Here is a 13,825-nt window from a genome sequence, read left to right on the forward strand (position 1 = left end):
CTCCCAAACCATACCAACTCTGACGTGCCATAATGTACACCTAATAAAGGATTACCTACGACCTCATTGTATGCCACTTTAGTGAACCAGCATCCACCCCGGCAGAAACAATCACCTTTTAAATCCACCTCCTTCACGCCACCGACTGATCCCCACTTTGCACTCCTCCATCTACAACCTCATTGTATACCACTCAAGTAGCCAGAACATCCACCACAGTAGAATTAATTGAGCTTCAAGTCCACTTCCTGCAGGCCACCAGCAGATGCAAACTCTGCACTTCCCATCTGCAAAAGAAAAGAAAACTTTAAACCATCTGCACCAACAAAACCAAAACTTCTTAATGACAACATTAAATGCTGCCAAGAGCCTGCCTTGTTTATCAACTGAACAACCACTAGATTCCCTTGCATCCCCTACCCCCAATAACATGGCACTCCCTTATCCCTCAGCAACCTTTTCCCAGCCAGGGGGCAAACCTACTGAAGCAACATTAGCATTATGACACAAATAATAACTGAAACTATAGATTTAAATTACAGCTTTTAAAACAAAGAAAATGAAGTGAGCTACCAACTTAAGTATCTCACTACTACAGTTGAGGGATAACTTAAATATCAAAATAACTCGGTGCCTCATGATTTCACACCAAATCAATTACAGTGCTATATGTTCCAGGTTAACTTATATCATAGAAACCACCTGAAGAGCATTTTTTAGGCAAGCAGTGCAAGAACATCCCAATGAACTCACACTTACATAAATTGCAGATTTAAACTACATACCTGTCTGTTAGACCATGTTGCCATTGCGGCTTCTCCCACGTGCTGCTTTGTTTTTGCAAGTGACTCCAACAGTGACATGTGTAACAGCAATACAACTGAAGGTGCTTAAACAAAAAGGTAAACTACATCCCCACATTCATACCTCCAAGGTCTACCTCATTTCAAGGAACATTCCTCAGAGGTCATAAAACTTCATGTTTCCCAAAATTCCACATTGAAAAAGAGTGTCATCCAGTGTCAGCAATCTAAATGATGTGAATGGTAAATAGAACAGAACCATAATATGCATTAAAGACCTTTTCTACGAGTAAAAATATCACATTCAACCATCCTATGCTTCTTAGCTACAGTAGTTATCATGCCTTTAGTAAGTGTTCCCCATTTTGTCCATTTATTCCAAGTAATGTCATTCTCAACCTTGATGAACTGAACTCAATGGTAAAACAGCACCCCCATACATCTACAATAAGGAGCAGGGCAGATTACAATGCAAAGGCTGGCCCAACTGCAATGTTGTGTCAAAAGACGATAGCATCTATACCATACCTCTCAATCTCTTAGTGCCAGAAACCAGGACAAAGCCCAACAAAATGGGGGGGACAAAGGCCCAAAATCAAGGACATACTTCAAACTTTGGCCCAGAAAACATAAGTAGTCAGGATAACAAGGCTTGTATCAACAAGCATATCCTGAAGAAACCTAACTCTGAAACTCCACTGTATATCCCCCTCTAGTGACTTAAATCACCAGACCATTTCTGTGCCCCGCCCCACAGAGAACTACAAACTTCATGACGAATAGACTAAAAACATGAGGCACAAATCTAGACACTATGAAAGGCATGATCTCTTCCTCAGCACCCATTCTATTTTAGCTGACTGTCTTAATCTGTCTCTGTCCTTACACTCTATTAAATTACTGATGAACTTGATTCACACATGCTCCACCCCCCAACAACTCCAACTCCCCTCCAACAACTTCCAGCTCAACTGTGCATGCCCAGTAACTGACTGTTATTCATAGGTATGAAACAGCCCACGATTGAAACCCTGAATAAACCAGATTCTCCTCAGCAACCCCCAACAGTAAAGACACAAGGCCAACCTGACCAGCAAAAGACCACAAAACCAACAACTCGAATAAATGTCACAAAACAAACCACAAGCCACTGCAAACACTAATAACCACCTAGTAATCTACAAGAACAAAAAGGCCTTGTATTACCAAGCAGACTAAAAGACAGGAAGTCACGGCAAACATTCAGAAGACCTCAAGTTTTATGAGGAGCCAACTTTAGATATAATGACCAAACTATGAGGCAAATCTGGACACTGAGAAAATCCGTATTGTTGTCAGCTACACTGCCCACCCTCCCCTTAACCACACCTCTCAACTTCTTAAAGCAAGAAATCTGGCCAAAGCCACAAATAACGAGGAGACAAAAATCCCAAAATTGAAACACTTTTTAAATATAGCTCTTACAAACTTAGAAAGTTAATAGAAAAACAGGTATTGAATTAGCATGAATTTATTAAGGATATGCCACCTGAAACTCAAAAAAAAAAATGTTTTGGACCATTATCTCAGATTTCAATTTCCAAAGATCTGTCAGTGATTGGCCACAAAACCACAAATCTTTGTCAAAGACTGGACATTCTGTGAAAATCTAGACAATTGAGTGGTATGCATAATGGCACACCCATGCGAAGAAGCCATCATTACTCGTGGATGCCTTGCAGCCCGTGAAAATATCTTAAACCAAGATAACAGCTTGGCCAACCTCCCCAACACTGGACCACCAAGAACACCCATATCAGCACTGAAATCCTCCACAATCAACCTCTGTGAATGTCACTAAGACAGAGCTGTATGCAGACAATAGGAACCCCTTACCATAACTTCCTGAAAACTAAACAACCCCTAGATAATGACCATTTTTCTCATTAGTTCCAGTACTACTTCGGCACAGAGCCACACCAAAGGAAAATAACTGTTCATATTCATAGACTGAGCATGCACACCATGGCTGCAGTCACCCATCTCTATGGCAGCTATTCACTCCATCACACTTTATGTTCCATCTCCCCTCCTTTTCTTTTCTTGTCACATATTCCCTGTTGTAGTGCTTGCTGAACTCACACCTTGAGTCTACTAGTTAAACAGTTCTTACCCTCACTGCACATGCATAGCAGCAAAACTTCTTTTACAGCTTGTTCCCCAGCCTATGAACAAGCCCATAGCCTCTTCAATGACCAACTGCTCAGCACAAACAAAACCCCAAACCACACACATACAGCTGTGCATTTTATTTCCTCTCTGCTACTCACCGATGCACACAACACAACGGCCACTGCTACTCTCAACAGACTGACTTCCTTCACTTTCCATGTTGGTTTATTCATTTCTGAAACAACATACCTTATATTTTAAATTTTGAGCACAAAATTAGTACGTCTGCTTATGTGATGAAACAGAACTCAGCTTGCTTTATTGAAATCAACAACACTTGAGAATAAAGTTCCCTGTATTGAGAATTGCTACTTTTACAGTCATAAAAACATATTTAACTTATAAATTTAATGAAAATAGTAATTGTCGAGTCCATTGAGATCTTAACTAATGTTTCCCACCATGAGATGACTTCATCAGCGTCTCCATCCCTTTGAGTTACTTCGCTGTAATGTGAACGTACATAGCCTGCTATAATGAGATACCGCTGTAACACACTAATCTCAGCAGGAAATACACTGCTGTGAAATATAAAGCAGTTAACTATAGTGTTTAAATTGTAAACCCGTCTAACTTGAAAATCTTCCCTATCTGAATTGTTAAGACACTTCACTCATTCTTACTACTCATGAAGCAGGGGCAACCAGTCTTTCTCCTTAATAACAGAAACAGGCATTCTGCAAAACATGAGCCCCATTCAACAGTGAAATGATTGTCTATGACTGCACATGTGTGGCAACAATCAGATGGATCCAGTGCTTCCCAGCCCATGGACAGCCCAAGAAACAGCTGTTCCTGCCAAAACGCATGCCACCATTGAAAGAAGGACACCAGGCAGGCCACCTACAAAATCTGACTACTATCAGCATTACCAAAGAAACCCTAACCCATGCAGTGCATACTTTTGGCCCGACCCACTTGCACTACCTAAATCCCCTTTTATAAGCAATTCTCAATAAAATACTAATACCAAAATAACCAACAGCAATGAACAGTAGCTGTAAGATCCCAATAAAACTCTCCCCCCAATTTATAGACCACCCCAAAAAAAATTCATGACTAAAAGTAGTCCAAGGCCTACTTTCACCACAGTACCTGCAGGTCATCACAGATGTTATTCTTGCAGTAGCAAGTTCACGCCAAAATGTGATTCCTTACCCAGTTACACTTGCATAAAACCCATTAAGCCCCATCCCAACCCTTACTTCATTTCCTCCCAATCCTCCTCCATTCCCATTTAACCCCTTCATCCCCCTCTACCCTACTACTTCTAACACCCCACCCCCGAAAATGTCCCTGGACAAATTGTTTGTTACCAAACCTCATTTAGCATGTGATACATTGCAGTAAGGTCACAGTGTCAAACTCAAAAGCAGTGCGTTATAGTTCAGACAATGACTACAGCAGGAAGTCCATATAAGAAGGTAAATGAATGCACTAAGGTTATAAGACGCTGATCATTACTGTTGTGACACACTGGTCATTCATAGCAGGTGGTTGTTGCAAGATAAGCATTCAACTGTTTTCCTTAAAATCTGTTCCCCAAGACATTAACAATGTTTGAGAGAGGAAAACAAAACAAAACAAACAAACTGAGACACAGATCAGGAGAGGTTTACAAGATTACTGCCTGCAAAATAGCATGATAATATCTCCATGTCACCCCAGACTGAGTCTGGATGAGGTCATAATCAATCAGTGCTCTACCCCACTAAACACATTTAAATAAATGATTAGCTGAAGTACTGCAGTATAGATGATATAATGCACTCAGTTAAACACAAAAAGGCTATTTATCAGTGTTTAAACTTCCAGATCACTGTACTAGTGTCAGTGAGAATACATTTTTGTTTTAAATAATAGTGCATTCCCTCAACAAGATAGAAATGGTTTCTGTCAACACTTTGTAAGTAAAAGAGTTTACCAGGACAGGCATTTTCTCCACAAAACCTACCTCTTTAGGCACAATACAGAAATACTGGTGGTGTAGCATGCCAGTACAAGGAACACAACGGCAGATGCTATTCCAGATGAAAAAAGAATTCTGAAATAGCAATTACAGTCATTCTTGAAAGTTATTCTGGGAAGGAGGAAGGGAGAAAAAGCCCCCACACACACTCTCACACACGCATACCAGACCCCCGGCAAGGACCTTTACTTAAGTACAGTTGTGCAAGTTGAACTTACCATAACAGTTATTGTTCAAATGATCACTGCTGCAGTAACCTTAGTTATGTGGGTAATATATCCTGCCAGGGTAGGGCATGGACATTTACTTTTTGTTATTCCTATCATTGTCCCTTCACAACTCAGCCTCCCTCTATCTGCTGGCAGTAAAGCTCTGAAGAGCTTTGCACTCAATCTTGTCTTTTAATCAGTTCAGCTTGAGCTGATTGACAGTTTGAGTACATGGAAGGTGCTCTGAAGCTTTGGAAGGTGGCCAGCTGTTATATTCTTGGTAGGATACAACCCATATAACTAAGGCTACTGCAGCTGTGATCAATGTGATCAACATCTTTTTGTGCATTTACCATCGTGATTATGCTGCAGTATTGGAAAAAGACAAACTAGTTAAGTGCTTTTGTAGCATGACACCTGATCCTAACAACTGTTAAGCACCCCTCTAAGCATTGTTAAGATCGTATTCTTAAGATCGGCTCTTGTGCTAGACATCAGGAACTGACAGTCCAGACATCAAATTACAAAGGCAGAAGCTTAGTTTCTGCCTGCTGCCTATGCCTGTAAACTGTCCCTGACTGTCTCAAACTCTAACCTAAGATGTACGTTACAATGTTTGACCGAAGTCAGCAAGTTCTGTACAATGTCTGAAATCCAACAAAACACTCTGCATTTTTTTCTTTTTTTCTGTAACTAACTAGTAGTGCATAGAGCAGATAAAGTTTCCATACACTGTAAAGAATCATAAGCGGTTTTCTGATCCTAACCTGCTGTATGTGTTATCATAATGGATGTCAAGAATCACCTTCCAAGCTTCACTCTGAAGATGAATTTCTTGGTATTCCTGTCTGAAATGCATAATAATACGATTACTATCAGGGACCTGATCATAATCCTCTATATAATCAATGGACCTCTGAGAAAACACTCCTCTACACAGTACCAAGTTTACTTAATCTCACCATTTTGATGAATTCTGTATTTATTATAGTCATGTCCCCCAGACTGCTTTCATACCATGCAAATTGGCATTGTGTGGCATGTTGTTTTGCTCGATAAAGCATGATAATGTGTATAAAAATCAATTAGCATGAGCTAAATCAAAACCAGGTAACAAGCATTCCCATGCAGCTCTGTGTTCAAAACTATCATTCAAACTTCTGTGCTCACAAAATGTATAAAAATGAACATGAACTCAGACAGTACTGCAAAGTTTTTTTAAACAGATACTTTATTAGAAAGTAAACATCACAATCACTGTTAAACATGGCAGTATGGTATATACAGAAAAACTGTAGCAGCAAACAGATGCAAATACTGTTAACTAATCTGAAAGCAAAACAAGAAGGCATATGAATAATTCTTGAAACCAGAAGCAAATGAGCAATCTATAAAACAATACCATATCTTATGCTGATGATCAAGCATTTTGTTCACATCGGATGGATCTTTCTTCCATTCTCTGAAAATAATTGCCATACAATATAAGAATAATTCATATTTCAAACATTGTTTCTGATAGTACAAATAGTCATCTAACATAAAGGCATATTACATGGGGTTAGAGTTTTATGCAATGACCATACTACTTTGTTCTCTCTGTTCTATACTTCTGTACTTTTATATGGGATTATCTTGCCCTGCTAATAGTCAGCTCTGCCACTGACATACCTCCAATGAAAACTATATGTCAGCCAACGTTTCCTAGGCAAATACTGACATATCTTGCCAAAAGTGCAGCTACTTAAACTACGTACAGACAATGGTTAGAATTAAGAGAAAGTGTTTCCAAAAAGAAACTGTATCATGCCACTGACAACCCATGAACTGCAGAACCAATATGTCACCCCCTTCCTATAGCACTATGTAAGAGATTATTTAAAACTAACTATAGCTATCCAGTCTGGGTATTTTTTTTTTTATCTCTAGTAAAGTTTCTTAACACAATGTCATTCTTATTCGTTAGCACCCCAGGGGATAAAACTTGCTTCTGTTATTGTATGCAGACATCAGTTGCAGATATTGCCAGAAACACAAATTCATTTTTTTTTTCATCACCAAGGTATTGATGGAATATCAGAACAACCCAGTTATGCATGCTTACTAGGTCTTGCAAGTATAAAATTCCCTTCCCAAACCAGGGGGACCAGTAGACTTATTTTTTCATCACCACGGCATTTATGGAATATGAGAACCTAATTATGCATACTTACTAGAACTTGCAAATATAAAATTCCATTCTCAACCCACGGGGACCAGCAGACATATCTCGAGTCAATAGCACATGACTGTGAGCACGAAAATCCTGCCCAACAAACCCCTTCCTTTTGTACTAATTCAAAAAACCTTTAAGTCCCACCTGACTTACAATTCCTTTCCTCTTGGATCCCATATCATATCGTGTTCTTGTCCCTTATATTCCTAATCCTTTTTGCTTGGAGCAGCCCTTCTGTTACAGGCAGGACCCATATAGGTCAGGGTAGAACACAGGCTTGCCAGATATAGGTTAATGACACTACCTCAGTATATATGTAAATGTTGGAAAGACCTAAGTCTCATTCACTGATATGCACATCATTTTTCCTTGCTACTGCTGGAGCGTGAGATTCCCATTACAGTGATGATACTGAGTTCTGCATCCTACCAGGGTATACAAAGCTGAGGTAAATTCATAGCTAGAAAATATACTTGGGTAAAAACATTTTAATAAAACAACATACTTTAGTTAGGAAGGAAAAAGACATTTTTTGCCCATCTCCAAATGTAATTTCTAAATTAATCTACCAATAGATGGAGATTCAAATCCATCAAGTGGGAAAAGGCATAGCTAATCTGTATGCCCATTTATTTTATCTTGACAGACATCAGTATATGTAACTTATGAAATGGAGTACCCTGTTTCAAGCATACCTCTTTCAGTGGGTATATGACGTACTTATTATTCACCTATAATCCAGAGAAGTTGATACATTTTTAATACCCTCTTAACAGTACAGGAAGGGTTCAACAGCCACAAAACTCCATCATCGTCAAACCAGAATGACAACAATGTTTTAAAAGGGGTATTCTGGATTCTATCTTGAGAGCAGACCGGCTTTAAGAATTTGGATGAACTTTGAATTGCTAGAGCCAATAATAATGGAGACAGAGGGGAAACCATACCTGGTTCCTCTGATTAATAAAAAAAGGGTGAGATACTTAAGCCATTCATCACCACCTCTGGCAGGAGCTCAAGTGCACAAATTTGACATCTGCCTAGAAATTCTCTAGAAACCATATGCCTTTAAGGATCCCATAGAAATGGCCACCATAAAGCATTGAATGTCTTTTGCAAGTCTATAAGAAGGGCAGTAACAGGTGACTCCCTTTGTTTTGTTCTACAGAAGTAGACCACATCTAACCATAAATCAACCAACCAAATAAGGACCACCTTTAACTATCTCTTGTGTGTCCTGTATCGGATAGGAGTACCTACTCCAGTCATATGACCATAATATTGATGTAAATTTTGATTTCCATCTGAAGTAAGAAAATGGGTCTGAAAAGCTGGGGAGATGGGGCAAACTCATCATCATTGGGAATAAGCGCAACTGTGGCCATCCTAAATGTCGAAGGGAGCTATCTGGTATATCCATGGAAATGTTTTTTCCAGGATTTTTAAAGCATACAAGCTCTCTGGTCCATGTACTTTACTATTAGTTTACTCAGTTATATACATAACTCTCAAGATTTTTGCCTGATATTTTTGCATTGCTCCTAATAAAATCTGCGGTTTTCTGGAAAATCATTGAAGATAGAAGTCACTAAATAATTACAGTCATTTGAGCATCAGACTTGAAATCTTTCAGAAAATGCATGATAATGCAACATTTTTTATTCTATCATCTTTCTAAGTCTGTAAGAGCAATATTTAAAATCTGTCTCTATTTTTGGGGCTTCCCCCCATTATTTTTGGATTTGTCCAGACTTCTGGAGCTAACAGGTCAAGAGATATGGTTACATATTCCTAATCTCCTCTAAACTGAAAGATTGATTTAAGGTTCTCTACCTTCATATCAATTAGCTGTGGTAGGCTGTGGTAAATTAATGGCTTGAGAGAAACAATTTCTATCTGTATAGCTCCAGCAGTCCGTCAACCTACTGTGGGTCTCAAAATGTCTATGTGCACTCTTACTGACATTGTTGTTGCCCCTCAAAATACCACACTGTACATTCCTCAAGACTGGCAGGACTATCTCCTAAAGTCTGTGTGCAAGTAATTTAAAGTCGCAATACCCTTTGCCCAATAAAACAGCCACCATCTCACCCACTTAGCATTGTGGTTAGTGATCTTTATGTACTGATGTTCTTTTTTCTTAAGTTGCTGGATCTGGCTACAAGTGAGCCTTTTACTACCAGTAGACTCCTTATAACCCATCTTAGGTTTTGAAATGTGTGCATCAAGAATGCAAATTTGTTCCTCAAGGAATATTATGTGACACTTCCCCATAGATCTAGCTGATCTTTTAATTACATTTGAAGCACTCATACCTCTCCTTAACATGTTTCTGCTCAAAGTTCTGTCAGTAAACCTAAATAATGGAGCTTCAGAAAACTCTATCATGGGTATATTTCGGTAGCAGCAGAGTACAGAGACTCAAGGGCATAGACAGGCCCACAGCATAAAATGTAAAGATTGTATACTGTACATAGTTACAGTATGAAATATGTGCCATGCACTGCTACCAAAGCCCCCTGCAGTTTATGTGAGCTAATTAAAATGTAATCCAAGCTACTTGCCGTGTCTGAGGCATGTGCAAGGAAAGTATGATTCCCTTTAAGTTTAGTTTAAGACCTGCCAAGAGTTAACTAACTAAAGATCCTTTACCATCTACTGAAAACTGTTAAACACTTTTAGCATTCTTTTCTTTTTACTAGACATTCTGTCCATCACTGGCTCTAAACTTAAGCTGAAATCCTTACCCAGAAAATGATTAATCATCAAGAATGATGTCACATTATGAACAGACTGGCTTAGATTCTGGTGTCACTCTAAGGAGGGTACAATACATATCTGCAAGGGATGAGATGGAAGACAGTCCTAACTGCTTTGCCAGGGATGGTCTGTACCTATTCCCCAAGGCTTTTGTATATTGGCTAAATCCTTGTCTTTCCCCATAGTGCCTTTTCAGGCAACATTACTCTTCAAAAAACGTCCCAACATAACAAAACAGAATAACAGATAACATTAAGGAATTGTTGCTCAATGCTAGGAGCCTAATTTAAAATAAAAACAGTCCCTACAACCACTCCTTACCCTGGAAAACATTAATATATGCATCATCATCATACAGACCAGGTTCAAGACCAATGAGAACACTCCATCAGTGCAATGTTTCAATGTCTATCATACATTGCAGCCCACCACACTAAATGAAGGCACTAAAGGTGCCACCGTCTCCATATTCTTAAAAACATATTTCGCCTCAAGACTTGTTAAACAAGATAATGACCTGGAACTCTTCTACATCCAACTTAATGTTAACAAAATCCTTTATCATAGCTAGCTGTAGGACCCGCTCTATGTCAACCTCAGTCCATAGCTCCTACCTGACTAGTATGGAGTTCCTAGGGTCTATATTATATTATCACACACTGATAACAGCGAACAACAAATAATCAACCCCATGTAAGCGAAAGCTTACAACATCGAAACCTCAGAACAGTGATTTTTTTCTAAGGGAAAAAAAAAATCGCTGTTCCAAAATAAAAAAACAAAACATTAAAACATTACATAATGTGGGGAGCTTCTCCCTCCACACCCCTGATGTGGGGGTATGCCCCCCACACCCCCTCTACTTAAATATACCAACTCTGAGATAGCACTACAGTGCCAAAAATGGCAAAGTAATGAAAGCTGCCAAGTGAATTCTTTCCCAGGGAAAGATTTCGCTGAAAAGCCGCTTCGCTATTTTGCCTTTTCACTCTTCTCGTTTCGATCAAGATGCATTTGACAAACTGCATCTGCGATCTGGTAATAGGAACTCAGTCCCTATGCATTAAGCCAAACACTGTTTTCTTAGGAGACTTAAAATAACCCTCCATTAACTAGCAGGATTATGTAACCTCAAACAAGTATGCCCAGAAATTTCTGGACTTCATCAGTACAATCTCTCTGGATCAGCTAATCCTCACCTCAACAAAGGATGATAAAATCACATACTTGATCTTTACCAATATGGGACAGCTTTTCTCCCCACTAATTGTTACTTCCTTCCTTCCTGCTCATATCAGACCACAAATGAGTCACATTCACAGTAAGACTGAAGCCAGAAGGATTCTCCAATACCTTAATATTCAAAGATTATGCAAGTGCAAATCTGCTAAAAGTGAGTGATGACTGTATTCAAAATCCCTCTCTAACCTGATGACTCCACTACTTATATGAAATCCTTTACTGCCAAATTCTACAAGTGAGTAAATAGCTCCATAGCTGCATTCATCTTCCCCCAAAGTAAATACAATACCAAATTTAAGAATAAAGTTCTGTTGTAGAACCCAAATATATTAAGGATCTATAATAAAATAAAATAAAAAACTCATTGTATGCAAAAACAAATTTAACTAAATATGATCTTGTTAAACTTAACAGGGAATTCCAAACCTTGATCAAATCAAACTAAGCAAAACCCGAAGTAAAAATAACCACTCAGGAGAAAGATAACCCCAAAACCTTCTTTAATTATGTTAGATACCTGAGAAACAATAAACAGCACTGCACAGAGCTAATAGTAATGATATCACATACTCAGATCTAAAGGACATAGCCAATTTACTGGCAACAAATTTAGCACAAACTTTACTCCCACTCCACCCCTATATTCCCAGATCATATATCTACAGCTACGCCTCCCCTTAAATTTTCCAAGAACAAGTCTTCAAAGTACTATCTAAGGTCAAAACACTACTTCCATGGTGCCAGATAACATTTGTGGCTGCCAGCTGGTGAGTATAAAACAGGACTTGTCAGACCTCTCACAGAAACTATTCAATATCATCCTCCAAGTATGCTTCATATAGGAAGAATGGAGGACAGGCACAGCCATCCTCTTGCACAAAGGTGGGACATCAACCAGCTCTAGCAATTATAGAATCATAAGCCTGACCACCCACATCTCCGAGGCAATAGAAAGGATCATTATGGAATTTATAAATAAGGGTAGCCTACAAACTCTTGATCCAAGTCAGTTCAGATTCATTAAGAGGAGATCCTGCCTACTTAACCTGGCCAACTTCTTCTAAAGGTTTACTGAAGCAATGGATGATGGCAAATCAGTATTCACCACATACGTAGACCTAACAAAGGTTGGTGATGTGGTCCTTTGCTGAGTAGTACCTTAATGAGTCATAAAAGAATAAACTATTACATAGAGTTATGATACCATAGTGAATAGTAAACTATAATTTGTAGTCTCAGAACTTACGTTAGTGCTTGACCAACACAGATTTGTTTTAAAAAGGTAGTGAACACTTTTCAAAGTTGTGAACCATGGTCTATGTCTTATACCTCCCACATCCCAAATGTATTTTGACTTATCCCATTTATATTCACATGTGTTTTTTTTTTTTGTTTTTTTTTTTGGTGACTACATCCCATACATGGTGAATGTCTGCTATAATTTGGCAGTCATTAACAAATTATTAAGACTCATCCATAATAAATATCTACTTTTGTTTGGCATCAATGTTATACAAACACACTGACCTTATTGTTCAAAGAGTGCATGATTTAGTATGTAATATAGAGTACACTTAATTTCAGTATTTTAAATCTGAAAATTAAGAAAACAACTTACCTTGTGTATACCACTACCAACAGAAGTAAGACACTGGTGACAGTGAGTACAGCATATTTCTTACATTTCACTCTCACTGGAAGAAAAAAACAAACATGTTTAATGAAAAAATAGTATGAACAAAGGATACAAAATTATGGAATGTCAAATGCTATTCATACTTAAGGCAGCTTTGCTCCTTCTGCATTAGAAAATACATTTGTATCTCCTTTTACCTCACAACATTGTTTCTAATACAGGCATCTTATAATGATATCAAAAGGAAGCTCTTAGCTCTTTGTTTACATTTGTAGTTTGCAAACAGTGTACATCTGTTCTGCTACCATTTAACATTGGATACCATTAAAAATCTAACCCACTGCATGGCAACTTTTACTTATTTTAAATACAGAGGCACACAAGCCTGTTCTGAAATATCACCTGATATTACTGATTGACTGTAACCTGATTAGGTGAGCAGTTTTTGATGCTATCATGCTAGGAGCTAGAATCTGTTGAAGATACTATGCTGTATCATCACGTGTTTCTGCTTTTCTACAGATGACACTTTATACTTGAGTTATGCTAGGAGCACCATTCTACAGCATGCAGTTGCTAGTGTCAGTAGTTTAATACGTCTACCTAAATTGCCATCACCCCCTGATGCTACCTTGCATGTGTAGTTTTGTTACTTCTGAAATGAAGAAAAACAAATTTCACACTAGGATAGAATGACTTGAGACCTAGTGGAAGCTTGAGATTTGATAGCGAAAGTCCTGAAACTCGAAAAAAATTAAGTTAAATTAAGTACAAATAAAA

General features: G+C 38.4%; 1 protein-coding gene across 2 annotated transcripts in view; it reads right to left on the reverse strand.

The window, feature by feature from the left end:
* LOC122813439 (histo-blood group ABO system transferase-like) overlaps window positions 1-13,825 on the reverse strand; it is a 634,970-nt gene that overhangs the window by 560,114 nt on the left and 61,031 nt on the right. For both annotated transcript variants that reach the window (XM_044085753.1, XM_044085754.1), the window contains exon 2: window positions 13,028-13,103. In XM_044085753.1, coding sequence (XP_043941688.1) covers window positions 13,028-13,103 — 76 coding nt within the window. The remainder of the gene's footprint in view (window positions 1-13,027; window positions 13,104-13,825) is intronic.

The sequence above is a fragment of the Protopterus annectens genome, chromosome 10.part0, assembly GCF_019279795.1.
Source record: "Protopterus annectens isolate FY-2018-M chromosome 10.part0, PAN1.0, whole genome shotgun sequence".
NCBI lineage: Eukaryota > Metazoa > Chordata > Ceratodontiformes > Protopteridae > Protopterus > Protopterus annectens.